This window comes from Leptodactylus fuscus, chromosome 2 (genome assembly GCF_031893055.1).
Source record: "Leptodactylus fuscus isolate aLepFus1 chromosome 2, aLepFus1.hap2, whole genome shotgun sequence".
NCBI classification, from domain to species: Eukaryota; Metazoa; Chordata; class Amphibia; order Anura; family Leptodactylidae; genus Leptodactylus; species Leptodactylus fuscus.
The window spans coordinates 12,072,194-12,096,312 of record NC_134266.1 but is presented as its reverse complement, the minus strand read 5'-3'; the positions used below and the strand labels follow the sequence as shown (position 1 = coordinate 12,096,312).

At 44.4% G+C, this 24,119-nt stretch overlaps 1 protein-coding gene across 1 annotated transcript in view; it reads right to left on the bottom strand.

Moving 5' to 3' along the window:
• The window catches only part of ROBO1 (roundabout guidance receptor 1), an 893,061-nt gene that overhangs the window by 79,566 nt on the left and 789,376 nt on the right, over nt 1-24,119 (bottom strand). Inside the window, exons 6-8 of the mRNA XM_075263408.1 lie at nt 17,515-17,635; nt 13,905-14,043; nt 13,455-13,582 (exon numbers count right to left, since the gene is read on the bottom strand). Coding sequence (XP_075119509.1) covers nt 13,455-13,582; nt 13,905-14,043; nt 17,515-17,635 — 388 coding nt within the window. The remainder of the gene's footprint in view (nt 1-13,454; nt 13,583-13,904; nt 14,044-17,514; nt 17,636-24,119) is intronic.

Here is a 24,119-nt window from a genome sequence, read left to right as displayed (position 1 = left end):
CAGCGCTACGTGCCAAAATAAGCACAAAAAACGCCAGCGTTACTCAGTGTAAATGCTGCCTAATATAGCAGTACTAGATTTATTGTATAGTATATCGGTACTAGATTTATCGTATAGTATAGTGGTACTAGATTTTATTGTATAGTATAGCAGTACTAGATTTATTGTATAGTATATCGGTACTAGATTTATCGTATAGTATAGCGGTACTAGATTTTATTGTATAGTATAGCGGTACTAGATTTTATTATATAGTATAGCGGTAGTAGATTTATTGTATAGTATAGCGGTACTAGATTTATTGTATAGTATAGCGGTAGTAGATTTATTGTATAGTATAGCGGTATTAAATTTATTGTATAGTATAGCGGTACTAGATTTATTGTATAGTATAGCGATACTAGATTTATTGTATAGTATAGCGGTATTAGATTTATTGTATAGTATAGCGGTACTAGATTTATTGTATAGTATAGCGGTATTAAATTTATTGTATAGTATAGCGGTACTAGATTTATTGTATAGTATAGCGGTACTAGATTTATTGTATAGTATAGCGGTACTAGATTTATTGTATAGTATAGCGGTACTAGATTTATTGTATAGTTTAGCGGTACTACATTGTATTGCAAAGCATAGTGCTGCTAGATTTCATTGTATAGTATATCTGTACTAGATTTATTGTATAGTATAGCGGTACTAGATTTTATTATATAGTATAGCGGTACTAGATATTATTGTGTAGTATAGCAGTACTACATTGTATTGCATAGCATAGCGGTACTAGATTTAATTGTATAGTATAGCGGTGCTAACACTGAATGATTAAAGTAAACTATAGATCAGGGGTCCTCAAACTTTTTAAACAGTGGGCCGGAGGCAGAGCAGGTCGCACAGACATCGGGAGTGGTGCCCTCCAATAGATAAAGTGAAGTGCGTTCCATGGCCTGGCCCGAGCTCCCCAGGAGCTTCATTATAAATGCAAGCCTGCCGGCGTTGTCGGCGGGGCCAGACAGAAGTGCTTGGCGGGCCGCATGTGGACCTCGGGCCGCAGTTTGAGGACCCCTGCTATAGATATTCTTGCCCCCTCTGTTTCTTAGTCTCCAGCACTATCTGCGTGATCCTGATACAGACAGTCTTGTAGAAATCCTGACTACACAGGGGATCATTTATTGACAATTTGCCCCATAATCAGATAGAAATTAGCTGAGGGTGTGAGGTGCGGTGAAGCCAGTGGGGTTATTATTATTATCTGCTACAGCCAGTTGTTTTACTGTCACACTTAGGAGAAGGAGGACATGGTGGAGCTTTAGGGACACTCAGAATTGGAAAATGAGTTAAAAATATAATCAAAGGAAATAAGAAGTTTCAAGGAGGAAGTGTTTTCTATGTCCAGTGTTCCTTTAAGATCTACATGAAAAGTATCGGTAATTTGTAGCTCATGTAACCAATTGCCATGGTCAACTTTCCTAGCCCTACTCCCTATGTCCTGTGGGTATGACCAGCACAGGGTCACTTGGGGAATCATTAGGAGTCATGGTCATGGGTGGGAGAACTAGTAGATGGGTCATGTGATCGGATGAGCCCCTCGACCACTGGGCTGACCAACGTTACCTGGTCATATACAATACCACCACCATCATTCTATATAGCAGCAACACAGTATTATGTAGGGTTTATTTTCTCATTACATTTACTATATAACATACAGACATATACCGAGGCTTCTCAATGACACACATACATGTTACCCTACTCTACATAGTATTCGCTAAGCAGGTTTATGCCAGAACAGAAATGGAAAATTCAATTCACAAGCAAAAGAAAAAAAAAAGATTCACAAACGACAAGGAGGAGTTATGGAAAATGAGAGCAATGCGGTGGAATAAGGAAGAAGCCGGAGTGACTTAGTCAAAGCCATAGGACTGTTCTGGCTGTTTTGACGACCACAGAACATTTCCTTGTTAGATCAGCTTTGATGCCCACCCGTGTGGAATTATTTGCCTTTATGCCATATAATTTTCCCTCGGCAAAGTAAATTATGCTCACGCAGAGATATCTGAAGGCTCGGGGCAAGTGCTGGGTTCTGAAATTTGCATTCCAAGTTTGCTTTTTCGAAAACTCAGCCTGATTTATAGAGATGAAAAAATGTCTTTGTAACGTCCTGTCTATAGAATCTGCACTAGGTATGCCTTTATATATCGGAAGGGAATCTGTATCATAAACAATAGTTTAATCCATTCTCTCGTCCAAGGTAGAACGGACTGGCTGCCATAACAAACATCTGACTAGGGCTAGTTAAAGAGAACCTTTCACCAAGTCCACTACTTGGCTCACGTACTCTGATCTCTCCACAGTTGGATTTTTTTCTGTAGCCCCCACCATTCCTGAGCAATCAGTGATGTTCATATGAAAAGCGATTTAGACTCTCTACTGTCGAGTGGGTGGTCTCAGAGAGTAGCAGGGAAGTGGGTGTGACTGACGCAACTGTCTGGCACTGTCCAATCAAAAGGGGACAGTGTCAGAGCTCATAATCATGCCCCTCCTGCCTGAAACCACCCACTTGGGCATAAATTGGCATATCAGGCAGCAAAACTAAATACACAGGTTGCTCAGGAATGGTGGGGGAGGTGGCGTAACTACCATGGTAGCAGCTGCCACAGGGCCCCAAAACATTAGGGGGCCTGGTGACAGTCACTACCCCTGCTTTTTTTTCCTTTTTTTAAATAGGCCGTTACCGATTGGAGTTACACCAGCCGGTAACGGGCCCTATTTACTTGCCAATCCTGGCAGGGGCACAGGCCACAAACACTATTATACTCGGGGGTCTTTTTGGACCCCCAAGTATAACGATCGGATGCTCGGGAGAGGTAAGATAACATAAAAAACTGTGTTACTTACCTCTCCAGGCTCCGGGCAAGCTTCGGCCTACTTGCGTGACGTCATATGACCCGCGACACAAGGTCCTGGTCACATGACGTCCCGGAAGATGGCCGACAGCGACAGAGAATGCAGTGGAGTCGGGAGATAGGTAAGTAACAGTAGTTTATTATGTTTGTACCCCTCTGGGTCTCCGATTATTATACTCTGGGGTCTGAAACAATGGTAGGGGTCAGTTGGTCGAGGTCTCCAGCGTCGGTCGGGGGGCGGGCCGCCGTGTCAAAAGTTCGCCACAGGGCCCCACCATTCCAAGTTACGCCACTGGGTGGGGGCTAGAGAAAAATGACAACTGTGCTGGAATCAACACTTATTAAAGGATGCAAAGAGCTGGAGTTGGTGTTGGTAGTGAAAGGAGCTCTTTAATGTCACCTCCCCCCATCCTTATGCATTTGTCTCTTCCATCAAACCTACCTACAGTAGAAAGCTACCTTCTAGAAACCCTACCTTCTAGAAAATGTAGATAGAGTAAAGTTTGGACAATTTTTTGGTGCTCTTATAGTTTGGCCAAGGCTCCAGTGCCCGTAAAAATAGAAAACCCTGCACAGGTTTGGACTGCCCATGAGGAAAGAAAGTAGGGCACTAACTCAGTTGAAGTTCTGCGTACCCTTTAAACACAGGGGGCCCCATAACTGATTTCTGATATAGGCTACCACGTTGTACATGTCAACAATGGATTTTACCAAACAAAAAAAGATACGTCCGGTCTTGCTGCCACTTCCCAGTTCAAAATGGCTGCCTCTACCATACACCGGGTGCTCTGCAATTCCACAATGATGTCACCAGGTTTATTATTTTGCAATACCACGTAAAGCCGTCTAAAGTAAGTTTGTTAATAGAAATGTGTTAATAGACAGAACAAGGATCAGTGCCCTTTAAGCCATAATCCTATGTCAATGAATAGAATTAGGAGATCGGACCACACATAAGACGACGGGCAGCTCTAAGGCCCAGAAAGTATCGGGTGCATATTACCTTATAGCTCCGTCCCCATTACCAGGCGCATGCCATTCCTACCCGTATTTCTGGTTTGCCAGTGACAAATGAAACATAGAGGTTGACGGGTGGAGTCATGAGGAAGATGATGGGATGGAATTCCGGCCATGATATCATAGGATGGTGAATAATAAAACGATGAATAAGAAAATTCCAACTTACCAGAAACAACTAAAAAATAAAAAGAAACAAAAAAAAAATTGGGTGAAATAATAAAATGAACGTAAAAAAACAACAAAATGCAAGAAAAGAAAAACAGGAAAATAAAATGGTAAAATAACGTCAAAATCATAATGATGATAAAATGGCGGCTCAGCGTTACCGCACGGAGCCCGTCATAGGGGTCACCCCCGATCTAGAATGAGGACAGGGTCCAGTTGGATCAAACACTTCTTTAAGACATCTATGCAACTATGTTTGTTTCTTATATTGCAAATTTACTCAAAGCTCCACCATGACAGTACTGCGCAAAAGTTTTAGGCAGGAAAATGCTGCAAAGTAAGAACATAAGGAAGTGAATGAAGAAAAGACAAATCTAATCCCATCAATATTTGGTGTGACCTTTGCTCTTTGCTCTCCATTAGAGATGAGCAAACAGTAAAATGTTCTAGATTCGATATTCATTTCGAGTAGCCCCTCAATATGCGACTACTCGAATCGAATATCAAATCCTATTATAGTCTATGGGGGGAAAATGCTCATTTCAGGGGTAGGCAACATTCGATGAAATAGAACTTACCAAGTCCACGAGTGAGGGTTGGGCTGGATCCTCCGAGAAGTCTTCTCCGTGCAGCGTCCCTGCGGCATCTTCCGGCTCTGAATTCACTCTGCCAAGCATCGGGCCTGGGCAGAGCCGACTGTGCATGTCCGCACTACAAGAAAATGGCTGCTTACAGTCAAAGTGGCCATTTTCTTGTAGCGTGGGTATGTGCAGTCGGCTCTGCCCAGGCCCGATGCCTGGAAGAGTGAATTCAGAGCCGGAAGACGCCGCGGGACGCAGCGAGGAGAAGACTTCTAAAGGTAGGAGAAGAAGCAGCGTTGATTGGCCGACTGTATAGCATTCGGCCAATCAACGCTGGTTCTGCATCGAACTTTTCCATTAGAATAGCGAGTGGTACTCGATCGAGTATGAGTATTTCGAATACCGTAGTATGCGATCGAATACCTACTCGATCGAATACTACTTGCTCATCTCTACTTTCCATCAGTTCTTCTCGGTACACTACAGACAATTTTTAAAGAAACTCGGCCGGGACGTTGTTCCCGCCATCTTGGAGAACTAAGCCCAGATCTTCTGCGGACGTAGGCTTGTCCAATCCGTCTGTCTCTTCATGTCATCCCAGACAGACTGGATGATGTTGAGCTCAACTTCCAGGACTCAACTCCAAAGGGTTGATGTGATTTAGATTTTTGTTTTTAGTGTTTTCCTTCGCTTCGTCACATTAATTAATTGCCATGAATAAACTATTAACACTTCTATTTTTGGGCGCTTACTTCCTGCCCCCTCTCACTTCTTACTTGGCAGCATTTTTTTCCCACATCTGCCTAAACTTTTGCTCTTTACCGTAGATCGTTTTTTCAGGACACCGTATAGAAACATTAACGTTCTCGTTTGCTTGACGGAACAGCGACTCTGTATTTGTAGGATAATGGGCCTTTAAGACATCAGCGTACAAAGGTCATTTACCCAGCTATGGGATAACACACAACAGAGACGATGGTGTCATACATCTAATGAAAAACTGTAAAATATTTACAGCGCTACAGAAAATGTGCCAAGGACACAAATTAAAACCAACTTGCCCAGGACACGAAAACTCCCAACACATCATGTTTAACATATTACAGCGTGTATCTGTTTCCCAGCTGTTCGCTACACTGGAACGTATAGAGACAAGTGCAGAACATTTAGGGGTTTGTACACACGGTATCTTATAAGCATCAATATCTTGACTAGGGTTGAGCGATTGGGATCGGAAAAGATTGGATTCCGATCGGCGAACGAGTAAATTTCACGATTGCGCATAGGAATTCCGACCCGATCTTTTGCAGCGGGATCGAGATCGGAGGGTATCTCAAGATCGGCTCAACCCTAAAAGTGACTTTTCCCATAGAGAAGCATTGACTAGGGTTGAGGATCGGGATTGGAAAAGATCAGATTCCAATCGGTGATTAAGCAAATTTCACGATCGGGATCGGCTGGAAAATGATCGGAAATCGGATTTTAAAATCAATCTTGAAATCTCAAGATTGGCTCAACCCTAATCTTGACCTATATTTACTTAAAGGGATTCTACCACTAAATATGTATTTTTTGTGGATAAGACGTCGGAATAGCATTTAGAAAGGCTATTCGTCTCTTACCTTTAGACGTGGTCTCCGCGCCGCCATTCCTTAGAAATACCATTTTTTACCGGTATGCAAATGAGTTCTTTCGCAGCAATGGGGGCGTCCCCACTGCTGCCAGAGAACTCTCTCCAGCAACGCCTCTATCTTCAGCTGCATCCTCCCCTTCTCTCATCATCTTCCGTCTGGGTCAGCTCCGACACCTGCGCAGTCGGCTCTGCCTGTGAGACACTAGTAGAGCTAACTGCGCATGGCGGCCGGCGGCCATTTTTTGTTCGGTATAGACTTAGAGGAGCGCAATTGCGGCCTCGAAAAAATGGCCGCCGGCCGGCATGCGCAGACGGCTCTACTAGTGTCTCACTGGCAGAGCCAACTGCGCAGGCATCGGAGCTGACCCAGACGGAAGACGACGAGAGAAGGGGAGGATGCAGCTGAAGATGGAGGCGTCGCCGGAGAGAGTTCTCTGGCAGCAGTGGGGACACCCCCATCGCTGTTTGGGCACTGGGGCCCGCCCCCATTGCTGCGAGAGAACTAATTTGCATACTGGTACAAAACGGTATTTCTAAGGAATGGTGGTGCAGAGACCACGTCTAAAGGTAAGAGATGAATAGCCTTTCTAAAGGCTATTCCGACGTCTTATCCACAAAAAATACATATTTAGTGGTGGAATCCCTTTAACACAACAAAAAGTCCAGAAATTTTCATGCAATAAATTTCATTTCAAAATTTTATCTTAAAATTCTAGACCAGTTATAAGAACTTGAGAAGATTTGTGGTTCAGGCGTCTTATTCCTTGTTCTGTACTATGGTTTCTCTTCTCTGCCAAGCCCAAGTTGTTCCAAAACTAAACTATTTTTAGGGGGTTCTGGCTCTCGTTAAGGGGACGCAGCTCTATTGTTATTGCTCCATGGGAGAAACTTTGCAAAGTAGCAGACAATTTTATAATCCTACATTAAACTTGTATTTTTTTGGTTTGCAAATTAGCTCTCTTTCAGAATGTAGGTAGCCGTCACCTAGTCTAGATAGTTACCTTCTAAGTCAATGTCCAAACCTTAAACAGTCACGCACCTTGACTAGTGATATTGGGGAAGTCAGACACCCAAGTCACACACATGAGACTGACTTAGCTAATATCTACACTCAGGTCACAAGGCTTGTCAAAGGGTCAGACCTTGACTTACAGGGTAGCTATTGGTGGGACTAGGAAGACTTCTCGAAAAGTTCTAATTTGCACGGGGGCTGATGCTGGATATAATTTGTCATATCTATACATGGTCTAGTCTACATTTGTACCACCTTTGGCTTACTTTGAGCCAGAATTTTATGAAACCATATTGGCACATATTGATGCTTTTAAGCCACACTGCCTTTATTGTAGAATACTCAACCAAATGTCTAGAAAGCTGAAAAGTTTTAGCCTTAACAAGACGCCCCAGAGATGCACCACACTGTGCCAAAGATGTGCCATGTGTACATCAGTGTCTAAGTGTAGCCCCAATAGTACATATGGGAAAGCTAACCTATCTATCTGCAGGGCTATTTGCCATTCTGGGTCCTGGTGACGCTAACTCATCTATCTGCAGGGTTTGCTTGCCATTCTGGGCTCTGGTGACAGACTCCCTATAAAGGGGACAATCCACTTGGGGATGTGGCTTTCCCATATTTACTATTGGGGCTTCACCAGAGCCCAGAATGGCAAGCAAACCCTGCAGATAGATAGGTTAGCATCACCAGGACCCAGAATGCCAAATAGCCCTTCAGATAGATAGGTTAGCGTCATCAAGACCGAAAATGCCAACCAAACCTTGCAGATAGATAGGTTAGCATCACCAGGACCCAGAATGGCAACTAAACCCAGTAGATAGATAGGTTAGTGTCACCAGGACCCAGAATGCCAAATAGCCCTGCAGATAGGTGGGTTGGCATCACTAGGACCCAGAATGCCAAATAGCCCTGCAGATAGATAGGTTAGAATCACCAGGACCCAGAATGGCAACTAAACCCAGTAGATAGATAGGTTAGTGTCACCAGGACCCAGAATGCCAAATAGCCCTGCAGATAGATAGGTTAGCGTCACCAGGACCCAGAATGCCAAATAGCCCTGCAGATAGATAGGTTAGCGTCACCAGGACCCAGAATGTGAACCAAACCCTGCAGATAGATAGGTCAGTGTCACCAGGACCCAGAATGCCAAATAGCACTGCAGATAGATAGGTTAGCATCACCAGGACCCAGAATGGCAACTAAACCCAGTAGATAGATAGGTTAGTGTCACCAGGACCCAGAATGCCAAATAGCCCTGCAGATAGGTGGGTTGGCATCACTAGGACCCAGAATGCCAAATAGCCCTGCAGATAGATAGGTTAGCATCACCAGGACCCAGAATGGCAACTAAACCCAGTAGATAGATAGGTTAGTGTCACCAGGACCCAGAATGCCAAATAGCCCTGCAGATAGATAGGTTAGCGTCACCAGGACCCAGAATGCCAAATAACCCTGCAGATAGATAGGTTAGTGCCACCTGAAATAAACATAGTTTCCCCTTGTGAATCGCCGACTTCTTGAGACCTCGCCATTTTGTCAATATGCAAATGAGCTATGCAAAGCAACTGCTCCAAAAATGACATCTCGGAGGCACAAGGGGAAAAGACTATTTGCTTCAGGTGACCCTAATCTGTGGGGCTGAGTTTATGAATACCGAGGACAGATTCCCTTTAAGGGAGTCTAAATACTGTGTATGTAGCACAAAACCACAATGGAGTCTTGATATGAGAATACATTTTTTAGGGAAGTTTTTCTGCATTTTATACAATATTATATTTAAAGCATTGACTTGGATCTATAATAAGCGTGTGTGAATGGAGCCTAAGAGAAGGAACAATGTCAGTAATTAAGGATGACATATAAGCATAGCTTCACCTTTGCTTCGGGAAAGGTATGTTGTAAGATATATAATAAACATAATATCAGTTAACACGAGTCATCTTCAATGTGTGAGGTCTCCCGACTTGTGTGAACAACACATTTCAGGTTGTTTTTTTAATATTTCGAACTGATTATCGTGCCTTATAAAATTCTTTTTGTAATCTCCTTTTTTTTTTTTTTTAATATACATACATAGTGCCTAGGAAGGCTTCAGTGTTGCTGTAAATTAACCACTTTAGATCAGTTTTATAGGATAATAAAAATTATTAATTTATTTATTGTAATTTCTATTGTTATGTTCTATTATGCAAAAATTTTTTTATAAAATTCTCTCTATTAGAGGTGAGCGAGTAGTATTCGATAGAATACTACGGTATTCGAAATACTCGTACTCGTTGGAATACTACTCACTATTCGCAGTAAAGATTCGATTCAGAACCAGCATTGATTGGCCAAATGCTATACAGTGTATATAGCATTCGGCCAGTCAACGCTGGTTCTGCAGCAGGCTCGTCCTTGCTAGTCAGGAGAGCTGGAAGCTTGCGTTATGCGGAAGCTGACTTGTTCTCATAGGAATGCATTGACCAGCATTGATTGGCCAGTGTACAACATTTGGCCAATCAATGTTGGTTCTGCTGGAGGCTCGTCTGTGAGGAGGCGGAGTCTAAGATCAGACCACAATATTCTCCATTGTGGAATGATCTTAGACTCCGCCTCCTCACAGACGAGCCTCTGGCAGAACCAGCGTTGATTGGCCGAATGCTGTACACTGCCCAATCAACACTGGTCAATGCATTCCTATGAGAACAAGTCAGCTCCCGCATAACGCAAGCTTCCAGCTCTCCCGACTAGCAAGGACGAGCCTGCTGCAGAACCAGCGTTGACTGTCCGAATGCTATATACACTGTATAGCATTCGGCCAATCAATGCTGGTTTTGCAGAACAAGTAAGTTCACATTAGTGCTTGCCTCCCGTCCGGAAGGAGTCCACAGGAGGACCCCCCTGAACGTAATATCAGCGCAACTGCAAGTGCTGTGCAGTTAAAGCGCATGGACCCGTTATAGTCTATGGGGTCCATGCGCTTTAACTGCACAGCGATCCTCCTAAACACTCTCCTCCTGCTACTCGTGGACCTGGTGACTCTCCTTTAGTCGAATAGTGGTTTCCCCTGAAATGAGCATTTTTTCCCATAGACTATAATGGGATTCGATATTCGATCGAGTAGTCGAAACGAATATTCAATCTCGAATTTTTCACTACTCGCTCATCTCTACTCTCTATGTGATGAGCATCTCTATAGGACTTTTTGGTTCACTGCGATTCCATATAGAAACAGGTGACTATTGGGACCCCCGAATGATACCCTGAAAAAGTGCTTAGACCTAAAAGCACAAAGGACCCGAAGAGCTGCAAAAAGCTGTATTGTTTGATGCATAAGACTGAGCACACAGCAGATATCAGTTTGGACGTCCTCGCCAAAGCCTCCTTTTCCTTTGGCCTTTGCTGTATAAATACTCCCCTGTATGTAATATATTTGCTTCTATAGAATAAAAGGAGAGATGAGAGCTGGTGGTGAGATGTGAAGGCCATGTATAGCCAAGCCTGGAATGTCCTTTTTTTTTTTTCATGGTGCTTTTATCATAGAGAATCAATACAAAAGGTAAACATGGGTAAAGCGATGAAAGTTTTAATCCCGCTAAACACTAACCCTCAAAGATACAGGGCTCTTAACCTCCTTTGAAGAAAACCTACAGATTACAGTCGGAAGTTCAGAGCAAATAATCGACTCTGTAAACATGCAGATGGCTTCTTCCCACAAAAAGATTACTATCCCTATAGACCTTATAGCGCGGAGGTCACGTCGGCTAATCCCGTACAATCGTACACTTAGGGTTATCTTACACACAAGCTAATCTTATACATTGTATCATATGTACAATCTGGTGAATCCCAATAAATGTTGCAATTTGATGAACATGTCATGGGGCTCTCAGATGATCTGGGGGGAACCTCATTAGTTACTTTTAATTAGAGATGGGAAACCTCCCGATGTTGAAGGGCCGTTAAACTTTGGGGTCTCTTAAGATAACCCCTCGGGGTTATCTTTGATTGTCTTCTAGAGTCTTGGGTGAATTCATGGGACACAAGTAACCCCTGAGGCCTGTAATTGGATCTGAACTGTCCCATGGGGTATGCCAACATTATGGCGCTTTAGCATGATGTCAGTGTGATCCATGTGACGCCTGATATTGGGCCTCAGTGGTCCCTTGGGGGCCACAATGTCATCTAAGAGGCTAGAAAAGGTCATAGAAACCAAAGGGTGCACCAGACGTTGCAAAGGAGCCCAGGAAAGGGGAGTATAAATGTTCATTAATATTTCAGGTTGAATTTAGTTCATTCCAGAAAAATAAGACCTATATAATCTTTTCGATCCTACATCTCTGCACTTAAATTCTCAAAAACACTTCTGCCCAAAATGATGCAGAACCTTCCAAAAAGGTAAAGGGGTATCTTGTCAAATACTACTCATGGTCACGAAGATCCTCCTTGGCAGGTGAGTCCCAGCCTGGGCTCAGGAGTAGAGATGAGCGAGTTGTGAAATATTCGAGATTCGATATTCATTTCGAGTAGAGCCTAAATATTCGACAACTCGATCGAATATCGAATCCCATTATAGTCTATGGGAAAAAATGCTCGTTTCAGGGGAAACCACTATTCGACTAAAGGAGAGTCACCAAGTCCACGAGTAGCAGGAGGAGAGTGTTTAGGAGGAGCGCTGTGCAGTTAAAGCGCACGGACCCCATTATAGTCTATGGGGTCCATGCGCTTTAACTGCACAACGCTTGCAGTTGCGCTGATATTCCATTCGGGAAGGGGGGGGGGGTGTCCTCCTGCAGTCTCCTTCCGGAAGGGAGGCAAGAGCTAATGTGAACTTACTCATCCTGCAGAACCAGCATTGATTGGCCGAATGCTATACACTATATAGCATTCGGCAAATCAACGCTGGTTCTGCAGCAGGCTCGTCTTTGCTAGTCGGGAGAGCTGGCAGCTTGCGGTTATGCGGGAGCTGACTTTTTCTCATAGGAATGCATTGACCAGCATTGATTAGCCAGTGTACAGCATTCGACCAATCAACGCTGGTTCTGCCGGAGGCTCGTCTATGAGGGGGCGGTCTAAGATCAGACCACAGCAGTCTCCATTGTGGTCTGATTTTAGACTCCGCACTGTATAGCATTCAGCCAATCAACGCTGGTCAATGCATTCCTATGAGAAAAAGTCAGCTCCCTCCTAACTGCAAGCTTCCAGCTCTCCCGACTAGCAAAGATGAACCTGCTGCAGAACCAGTGTAGTCGAATACTACTCGCTCATCTCTACTCGGGAGCTAAACTAAACTGTTTTTGCTAAGGAGGAAGGCGTAACTGAAGTTTAGTGGTAAAGGGAGCAAAACAGTGATAAATCAGGAATATATTGTATCACTTTGCATTTTAAATGAATTTGTCCATGCCTATTCCCCCCAACCCCAATACACATGTTTGGCTTGGTATAGCCACTGCCCGACACACTTGGTGGTGATTTTCTCCAATGAAAACTAAACAGATTGGGCATGTTGAAATCCAACAACCCGATCCCCCTCTCGCTACACCCCTCATTAGGGATCAGTCAAGAGACTCCCAATACATCAGATGATCCTGACAAAACCAGTGGGTTCCACAAATATCCATCTAATGTGCATGGCCATCTTTACCATATTTACTGAGCCTGACCCGAACCATTTTCATATTTTACACTACCCGACATGTTTTTGCAATTTCCTAGACAATATAATGAATTATCCTCCAATACCCTATACATCTGCCTATTTATCTTTACATTGCATGTATGTAATTCTGCTTCCATATGCTACAGTAATCAACATAAATGAGTCTCTATGCAAATCTAGAGCCCTGCAAGATGAATGATTTGCTTTGTACTGGCATCCAGCGGAGAGTGACATATATTTCTTCTGAGCGGGATGTAAATGTGACCTAAATTCAAAAGTCACAGGAAAAAAACATATACATCAACTTTAAGTTAATTTGACATGTAAATATGAATGGCAAAGAAAAATAAATGACTAATGACTTAATTGTATCCGTCATTCTCTAAAAATAGAGCGGACTGTTGACAGTAATGGAAGAGACGTGGCTGTTGAATGAGGTTCGCTGGATGAAGTCTTGTCTATCTAGTATTGATAGGTCACCGTGCCTTACCTTGAACGGTGAGGACCGCCGATGCTTCTGCTTTGCCAACCATATTCTCTGCGATGCACGTATACGATCCCATATCCCCAGCTATGACCTTACGAATCTTGAGTGTGTGGTCATCCCGGATTTCGTACCTTTGAAGGAGCAAAACATTGTAAATTAGAAAAAAATACTTTATGTAATTGTCTAGGCACAAGATGTCTAGGGTTTGGGTCTCCATACGAGACTCCGTCCCACATTTCACTTGAAATCAATGGAGAGAAAGGTCCTGCACAGAGGACCTTTCTCTCCAGTGTTTTCGGTGCAAATGGGGCAAACCTGGTGGACTGCATTACAGTCTTTGGGGTCCGCTGATTTTTCTCGTGTAACCTGAACGCTACCCTAAACCACAGACGTGCAAGGAAGTTTTTAGTGTGACTAGAACGATTTCCACATAAGGATCCTTGTCTAAAGTACCTTGTCTTAGGCAGATCACCATCATCTTTCCTCCATCGAACAGTGGGAACGGGATCTCCTCGAGCCTCACACTTAAACTCAACACTGTCGTCTACTGTAACCGCCATGTTACTTGGCCTCCTTACAAAGGACGGTCTTTCTGCAAGAGAAACAATTATATTTTGGTCAATTGACATCGTTCATACTTTTTGATTCAATGGACCGCAACTACATCATTCACAAATGACGTTCTGACTCAAGAACTCGCAGTGAGAAGTGTCATGTCAAGGAGAAATGTTTGAGAACGTTTGCAAAAAAATTGCATAGGTCACCATTCCTGGTCAAAGTATGATGTGTGCAATATTATCTAAGAGCGCAAGTGCCAAAGAGATCAATCGTGTAGGTGCTAGGAGGCCATGGGAACTGGAGAACCCAGTAAGGTCTGGTTCACATCTGCGTTCAGTATTCCATTCGGGCAAGCGGTGAGCTTATGAAAGCACACGGACCCCACAAACTATAATGGGGTCCGTGTGTTTTCCGTATGGTCCCATATGGAGCATGCGGAGAGAAAACTACTTCATGAACTGCTTTCCTCTCCACATGACTTGTGTGGGCACCATACGGAAAACACACAGGCCCCATTGTAGGCAGACGTACAAGCCATGGGAGAACAGACTGTTCCAGCACTGTGACCAGGGGGCCCTAGAAGACGAGACCCACTTCCTGCTACACTGCACCAAATACTCAGCTGTGAGGGCCGTCTACTTCCAAAGACTCTCTGCCCACATCCCAGACTTCATATCTGCAGACGAGAAGAGGAAACTCTACATCCTACTGGGAGAAGAATACGTGTCCAGCTGTCACCAAACAAGAGGAAGATGAGACTCCAGGGACGGTTATACCCCAAATCACTCACCCCACCCCACCTCCCCATACAGTGGCCACCAACTAAGAGGAAGATGAGACTCCATGGACTGTTATACCCCAAATCACTCACTCCACCCCCACCTCCCCATATAGTGGCCACCAACTAAGAGGAAGATGAGACTCCGCGGACTGTTATACCCCAACCACCCACCCCACCCCAGCTCCCCATATAGCGACCACCAACTAAGAGGAAGATGAGACTCCATGGACTGTTATACCCCAAATCAGCCCCCCCATACTCTCCCCCTCAACTCCAACTACACCCCCCACCACCACCACCACTGTACTAGCTTTGGCAATACCAAATATCTATTCGGACGTGCCAATAAAGTCTATAGGGTCCATGTGCTTTCATTGCTCACCGCTTGTCAATGTTTTCGGTATTCGGTTCGGGGGTTCCCAAAAGAAATACCAAATGTAGCTGTGAACCAGTGCTAAGACTTTATAGTTAAGAGTGTAAAGCATTAGACAAATGTTGGCTAAACCCACCAATTTCAGCCAAACTGGTCAACCATTTAATGTGTACAAGATGTCCAGAACCTCCCCCAACCGATGGAGGAAGAAATGATCAAGCAGGTTGGATTTCAAAATGTCCGATCCTTATATCCTCAAAGAAAATAAGCCATCCCTAGTGGTATCTACACCATACAATTGTATAAGGAACATCGTAAGGAGCAATACTTCCACTCCTCGCTCTTGACCTGAGAACCGATCGGCAGGTCGCGTCCTTAGTTTCCACCATATCAAAAACCGCAAGCCAAATAATCAAAAAATTTTCAACCTACTAGTCAACATCTTCTCCCAGCTTCACCACTAAGCTGTAGCTCATGACCATACCAATAATTTGACTCTAAAATATCAAAAACTGGCCGAAAAATGACCTTTTACGCCCTTGATGAAAGTCAAGGTGTGAATCCAAGACCAAGGATTAGTTTTAAGAAAAAAACGGTGAAGCTTTATTTATTCACGAATGGATCGTCTAGTTTCAATTACAGGAACGCCACCTGTTCCGCAGTTGTTCAAGCGCGTCTCGCTATCAGCAGTATTTTTCATTGAAAAAAGATCCAACCTTAATCAGGAAGCCTATGGAGCCGTGAACGTCACCGGCAATGGTGAGGCCAAAATTTTATTTAAAAAAAATTAAGCAATCACTTCTATTTCTTCCGTGTAATCCTGGCCTGAAGATACTAATAATTGCTCCTAAGGACACGTTCTAGGCTCTCACCAGACGATGCAACATGAACCTTTCGGAAGCTGCGACAATTCAGAACATAATAACGCCGTGAGCTTAAAGACTGTTATTTTTATATACATAATTGCAACCCCCGGTTAGCTACTTTTACTATCGCCATGAAGGGAATGCAAAAAATGATGATGACTTTCTTCCCGGGATTAGGAGGACTCTTTAATACTCTTCTCCAGGAGATATAATTATAATGACAGGCAATCACTAAAATGTTCTCTCTCACTTATTACAGCCAAAAATAACAAACAGCACCTGTTTCAACAAAAGCATTTTATCCTATGGGACTTTTTTTCTTTTTCGTTCCTGCGCCGCTATAACGCAGAATAAACTAATTAGATTAAAGCGAGATGTTTTGTGAAAAAGCGAACATTGTTTATCTGCCGTTGACGGTTTGAAGTCATCTACAATATTTTTTACGTCTGTTCGGCGAGAGTTTTATTTCATTCGTTTTTTTTTTTTTGGGGGGGGGGTTGGTCTAGGAGACGGAATTAGAACTTTGAGCAGATTGGAAATTCTTTAAGTTTAGAACATTTTTGCTGTAGTTAAAGCAAAGTTTTTTTGGTGGGGTTTTGTAAACTTTTCGAGATTAAGATGTTTAACTTCAGGGTCGGGACATTTTTCCTGGGAGGGGCCGGACACGGTTTCTTTTTGTAAATGAGGTTTGGAGAGCTATAAATTATTTTTGGGGGTTTCAGATAGAGATGAGCGAGTAGTATTCGATCGAGTAGGTATTCCATAGCATACTATGGTATTTGAAATACTCGTATTCGTTCGAATATTACTCTTATTCGCAGTAAAGATTCAATTCAGAACCAGCATTGATTGGCCGAATGCTATACAGTGTAAAGCATTTGACCAATCAACGCTGGTTCTGCTGGAGGCTCGTCTGTGAGGAGGCGGAGTCAAAGATCGAACCACAATGGAGACTGCTGTGGTCCAATCTTAGACTCCGCCTCTTCACAGATGAGCCTCCGGCAGAACCAGCGTTGATTGGTCGAATGCTGTACACTGTATAGCATTTGGACAATCAATGCTGGTCAATGCATTCCTATGAGAAAAAGTCAGCTCCTGCATAACCGCAAGCTGCCAGCTCTCCCGACTTGCAAAGAAGAGCCTGCTGCAGAACCAGCGCTGATTGGCCGAATGCTATACACTTTGAGGACAGGACACAAATGTCATCCATGCAGACTGATAGACCCTATGATACACACAAAGACCAAGGTGCCGTAGAAACCAAGGCGCCACAGCAACTTGGAGTAAATCATAAATCCTGGACAAATCCTTTAAGGGTGTGTCCTTAAATCTGATCTTGTAATCTTTTGATCAAAATAGTCCAACTTGCAAGAATTTGTAGGAAATTCAGATGGACCCTGCACCGGACAGACTCCAATGCAAATGGGAATGTAGCCTAAACCTGGCCCCATACATAAGGAAGATACAAAATGGCAAACCTCTTACCTAATACTGTTAGTTCTGCTACTTCGCTTTCCCTTTCCCCCACCATATTGGTACCAACACACACGTATTTTCCTGCATCACTTTTTCTTGTATAGGTGATCATAAGTTTTCCGCCTCGTACCTGAAAAACAAAGGTAAATTGGGTCTTAGTAATTTTGTCGATGATATTTACAGTCAGTAATGGTAATCTGTATAGACTTTCCGTCAGCTCGTGTTCCATTGTTACGCAGTATCTCTGTGTTTGTTGGGATATATTGTCAGTACAGTTTACGTATATACCCTATATTGTGTCTCTGCCGTCCATAGAGACCCCCAAAGTCATACAATACACTGGGAGAGGAGGATCGCTCCATTCATGGTAGTCTCATTAAGGGACCATGCAATCTTTCCATTCACTAGCACTAAATAAGATGGATGGTGATGTGGCAGAGTGGAGTAAGATTAAGTGTTCAGGTACAGAAAGGGGATAGAGTTTCACATACTCCAATGTTGAAGCCTTTTGGGATCTTTGGCGTTGCATGTTCATTATTGTTTCGGATGGATAACCCCTGACGCTCTCGTACACCAAAATCTTTTAAGTGCACGTCATTAAATGTTGAATACAGCAAATAAAAAAGTGCCGGGACAAAAATTGTCCTTGTATCTTTTATTCCAGGTCTTACGGCTGAAATGTAGCATGTGTTAATGCACAGAGGAACATCTGGGGAAGCAGAAAAACCAAGGATATAGTCTATGCTGATGGACAAAGCGGCACTGGGAAGGAAGTAGAGATCACGCGCAAAGCCGCGCCGTGTAACTCTGCACTGTTAGGTGGATGCCACATGTTATTGTTAAAGGGCAAATCTACCTCTATAAAGCATGATCTGCATCTGACGCTGTGCAGACTTTGTGTCTGTTACTAGCACTGACCATTAAGATAAGATAAGATAATCCTTTAATAGTCCCACATTGGGGAAATTTCAGCATGTTACAGCAGCCTAGTAATACAGATACAGGATAATACACAGTAATATATTACAGACGTAGACACATATTCTGAGAAGAGAAGATATACTAGGAGTCCATAGCAGCTAAGGAACAGAAGAAGAAAGAAGAAAGACTTCATAGTCATAATCATTATTTCTCTGTGCAGAGTGTCTTCGATTGGTCTGATGTAGATTATACAGCCTGGTCGCGGTTGGGAGGAAGGATCTCTGATAGCTCCTTCTCACACTTGGGGTGAAGCAGACGGTCACTTACAGTGCTGCCAAGTCCCATCAGGGTCCCATACATGGGGTGGGATTTGTTCTCCCACATGGAGCTCACCACAGACAGTATCCTTCTGTCACCCACCACCTGTACTGGGTCCAAGGGGCTCCCCAGGACAGAGCTGGCCCTCCTGATCAGCCTGTCAAGTCTATTTCTGTCCCTGGTTGTTACACTGCTCCCCCAGCAGGCCACACAGAAAAAGATGGCTGAAGCAACTACAGAGATGAAGAAGGCCCTAAGAAGTGGCCCCTGGACTCAGAAGGCCTTCAGCCTCCTGAGAAGGAAGAGTCTGCTGTGGCCCTTTCTGTGGAGCACCTCCAGGTGATCAGCCCAGTCTAGTTTATTATTGAGGAGCACACCCAGATACTTATAGGTCCTGACTATCTCAATACATGTTCCTTGGATCTCCACCGGGGTCGGAGCACTTCTCCGTTTACTAAAGTCCACCACCATCTCCTTGGTCTTCCCAGCATTAATCCTGAGCTGGTTCCACTGCCACCATTCAACAAAATCCCGGTTTAAGTTTCTGTATTCCCTATCGTCGCCATCAGTGATAAGGCCTACTATAGCAGAGTCATTAGGGGCATGTGTCCAAGATCTTTATGCAAATTAGTCAAATAAATACCCCCCCCCCCCTCCCAATAGAGCATGAAGCCTAGAGAGAGATGTATACTTCCTTACCTTTCCTCTGGCTTTGGCATATGAGGGCATGTATACACTGTCTACCAATAAGTATTTGGACACCTGTGGTCTGAGTGGCACAAATGGCAATTAAAGCCTCAACCCTCGGGGGCATGCTTTCCACAAGTCCTTGTGGTATTTTATTCCATTCAGCTTGGAGAAGACAGGTAAGTTCTTTCACCAATCTTGGTCGGCTGCTGCACCCCTTAGTTTGGCGATCCAACTTGTCCCATTGGTGCTCGATAATAAGTGTCACTGTGCCAAGTCACGGTAGACCTCGCTGGCGTTGTCATCCTGGAAGTAACATTGGTCCGACCCATAGAACCGCCATAATGTAGGAAGCACACTGTTATCTAAAATAGTGTAGTGCAATACGCGTCGGCGTTGAGTTTACCATGCACTGAGACCAAGGGTCTATACCAGGAGAAACACCCCAGACCATAACTCCACCTCCGCAGAACTTTACTGGATGTCCAAATACTTACTGGTAGACAGTGTAGCACAAGATGACCATCTTGTAAAAAAAAAATAGAATTTTGCACTACTACATTGGGAGACATGTATGCTATAGGCTCACCGCATGGTTGGGAATTGTAACCTGTCGAGGGCTGTGCTAATACAATAATGTATTGAATCTGTATGACGAGAAGTTGGAGTCCTTACCAAAATTTCTGTGTACTGATTTGTACACAACACACATTTTATATTAAATACTTCTGGTGAACCAAGGACGTACACAAGGGAACACAACCTCAGGGATAAGATAAGATTTACAACAAAGCATAGGAAATGTGTCACTTAGAGAGTGGGAGCAATTAGTTTCATGTCTACAGGCCTCCATCTTGATCCTAGGGGGAATACTCAATGTATTGACTTAACCCAAAATTGACATAAACAATTTCAAAGACATATGTTAATTAAACACCCGGGAATATTCTAAATGCTCTTATATAGCAGAGTAATTAAAAAAAACCCATACCCAAACAGCATTTAAAGTGTTAACACATTTGCGTCAAGTGTAGTAATGTTCCTTCATTAGAATCCCAAATTAAATATCTGAAGATTGTGTAGGCTGAGATGTAAAGCTTTGAAATGTGGACGGCGACATGCATCGAATTCACTTATGTCATTAGCAAAATGGAAATTCTATGAAAAAGCAGATATTTAGTCGACAAGTCTCCATATACAACATATGTTTGAGGTTTTCCTTTTATCCTGGTTAAAACGCTGGGGAAAATTGTCCATATGCGGAAAGTCAAGATGGAAACATGTGTGACTGCTCTGCCAAGCATGGGGGATAGCGGGTGAAATAATCCTGGCAGCAGTAGGGACGATGGTATGCCATGCCAGGCATATCTCCATCAAACCTAGGCCAACTGTTTGGGATTACAGGTATATAGATAAACTCTCCTCCAAACAATAAAAGCCATCTCGTACCAGCCAAACCAGTGGCTCCTCCAAACAATGAAAGCCATCTAACCGGTGGCTCCTCTGGACAGAAGAGGAACCCATCTCCAGAAAGCAGTTTCAGGAGTTCCTGCTCCTCATCAGTGTTTGGCCTTAGGTTAGAGTTATCTCAGGAACAGGTGGGATACTGCTTCTCATTCTCATGTTGGTGGTATATGCTCTGCATCCATGGGGGGCAGAAAACCCAGACAACATTTTAAGGAGTGACTAGGGTTGAGTAAAATTTCTCGATCGCAATCGGGTTCCGATCCCGCCTAAAAAGATCGTAATGCACTCACGTCTCCCCACCCGGTACCCGCCCACACTCTCCTAAGCCACAACAAGTCCTGTCTTTTCACAGCATCAGTAACACTAGCTTAGGGAGGCGGGGGCGCCCGGAGCTCCGGGGAGCGGCATTCACACCGGGAGAGTAGGCGGCAGCAGTTCTGTGCAGGTAAGTGGGGGGGGGACTAAGTAGCCGGAGGATTTTTTAATCACTACATAGCGTGGAATGCAAAAATTGAAGCCTTCCATTTTTGAACTCCATGCTGTGTAGTGAACAGGATCAAATCCCATTGACTTGCATTACGATCGGAATTGGGATCGAGATCGGGTTCGGATGGAAAATGATCGGAAATCGGATTTTAAAAACGATCCTGAAATCTCAAGATCGCCAACCCATTTCAAAAGATCGGCTCAAACATCTTACCAACTTTGAAGCCTCATTGGGTGAGAAAATGAAAACATTAAGGTAAAGCCCAATTGGTTAAAGCCAAAATATTCCTAACTTTTCTCATGTCTATTTCCTATAGAACTGGTATTCTCTTAAAGGGGCATTCACATGAACATGACTAAATGTAAATTCACAGACAATGAACAAAAAAAATTAAAATTTAGAGATGAGCGAACAGTGTTCTATCGAACACATGTTCGATCGGATATCAGGGTGTTCGCAATGTTCGAATCGAATCGAACACCACGTGGTAAAGTGCGCCAAAATTCGATTCCCCTCCCACCTTCCCTGGCGCCTTTTTTGCACCAATAACAGCGCAGGGGAGGTGGGACAGGAACTACGACACTGGGGGCATTGAAAAAAATTGGAAAAAGTCATTGGCTGCCGAAATCAGGTGACCTCCATTTTAGACGAATAGTGGATTTCAAATCCGGGTCATATGAGAATGTGAACTTTGTGACTATGAGACAGGGATAGCTGTACAGGCAGGGATAGCTAGGGATAACCTTTATTTAGGGGGGAATGTTATTAAAAATAACTTTTTGGGGCTCTATCGGGTGTGTAATTGTGATTTTTGTGAGATAAACTTCTTCCCATAGGGATGCATTGGCCAGCGCTGATTGGCCGAATTCCGTACTCTGGCCAATCAGTGCTGGCCAATGCATTCTATTAGCTTGATGAAGCAGAGTGTGCACAAGGGTTCAAGCGCACCCTCGGCTCTGATGTAGCAGAGCCGAGGCTGCACAAGGGTTCAAGCGCACCCTCGGCTCTGATGTAGGAGAGCCGAGGGTGCACTTGAACCCTTGTGCACCCTCAGCTCTGCTACATCAGAGCCGAGGGTGCGCTTGAACCCTTGTGCACACTCTGCTTCATCAAGCTAATAGAATGCATTGGCCAGCGCTGATTGGCCAATGTATTCTATTAGCCTGATGAAGTAGAGCTGAATGTGTGTGCTAAGCACACACATTCAGCTCTACTTCATCGGGCTAATAGAATGCATTGGCCAGCGCTGATTGGCCAGAGTACGGAACTCGACCAATCAGCGCTGGCTCTGCTGGAGGAGGCGGAGTCTAAGATCGCTCCACACCAGTCTCCATTCAGGTCCGACCTTAGACTCCGCCTCCTCCGGCAGAGCCAGCGCTGATTGGCCGAAGGCTGGCCAATGCATTCCTATGCGAATGCAGAGACTTAGCAGTGCTGAGTCAGTTTTGCTCAACTACACATCTGATGCACACTCGGCACTGCTACATCAGATGTAGCAATCTGATGTAGCAGAGCCGAGGGTGCACTAGAACCCCTGTGCAAACTCAGTTCACGCTAATAGAATGCATTGGCCAGCGCTGATTGGCCAATGCATTCTATTAGCCCGATGAAGTAGAGCTGAATGTGTGTGCTAAGCACACACATTCAGCACTGCTTCATCAAGCCAATACAATGCATTAGCCAGTGCTGATTGGCCAGAGTACGGAATTCGGCCAATCAGCGCTGGCTCTGCTGGAGGAGGCGGAGTCTAAGGTCGGACCTGAATGGAGACTGGTGTGGAGCGATCTTAGACTCCGCCTCCTCCAGCAGAGCCAGCGCTGATTGGTCGAGTTCCGTACTCTGGCCAATCAGCGCTGGCCAATGCATTCTATTAGCCCGATGAAGTAGAGCTGAATGTGTGTGCTTAGCACACACATTCAGCTCTACTTCATCAGGCTAATAGAATACATTGGCCAATCAGCGCTGGCCAATGCATTCTATTAGCTTGATGAAGCAGAGTGTGCACAAGGGTTCAAGCGCACCCTCGGCTCTGATGTAGCAGAGCCGAGGCTGCACAAGGGTTCAAGTGCACCCTCGGCTCTCCTACATCAGAGCCGAGGGTGCGCTTGAACCCTTGTGCAGCCTCGGCTCTGCTACATCAGAGCCGAGGGTGCGCTTGAACCCTTGTGCACACTCTGCTTCATCAAGCTAATAGAATGCATTGGCCAGCACTGATTGGCCAGAGTACGGAATTCGGCCAATCAGCGCTGGCCAATGCATTCTATTAGCCCGATGAAGTAGAGCTGAATGTGTGTGCTAAGCACACACATTCAGCACTGCTTCATCACGCCAATACAATGCATTAGCCAGTGCTGATTGGCCAGACTACGGAATTCGGCCAATCAGCGCTGGCTCTGCTGGAGGAGGCGGAGTCTAAGATCGCTCCACACCAGTCTCCATTCAGGTCCGACCTTAGACTCCGCCTCCTCCAGCAGAGCCAGCGCTGATTGGCCGAATTCCGTACTCTGGCCAATCAGCACTGGCTAATGCATTGTATTGGCTTGATGAAGCAGTGCTGAATGTGTGTGCTTAGCACACACATTCAGCTCTACTTCATCGGGCTAATAGAATGCATTGGCCAGCGCTGATTGGCCGAATTCCGTACTCTGGCCAATCAGCACTGGCTAATGCATTGTATTGGCTTGATGAAGCAGTGCTGAATGTGTGTGCTTAGCACACACATTCAGCTCTACTT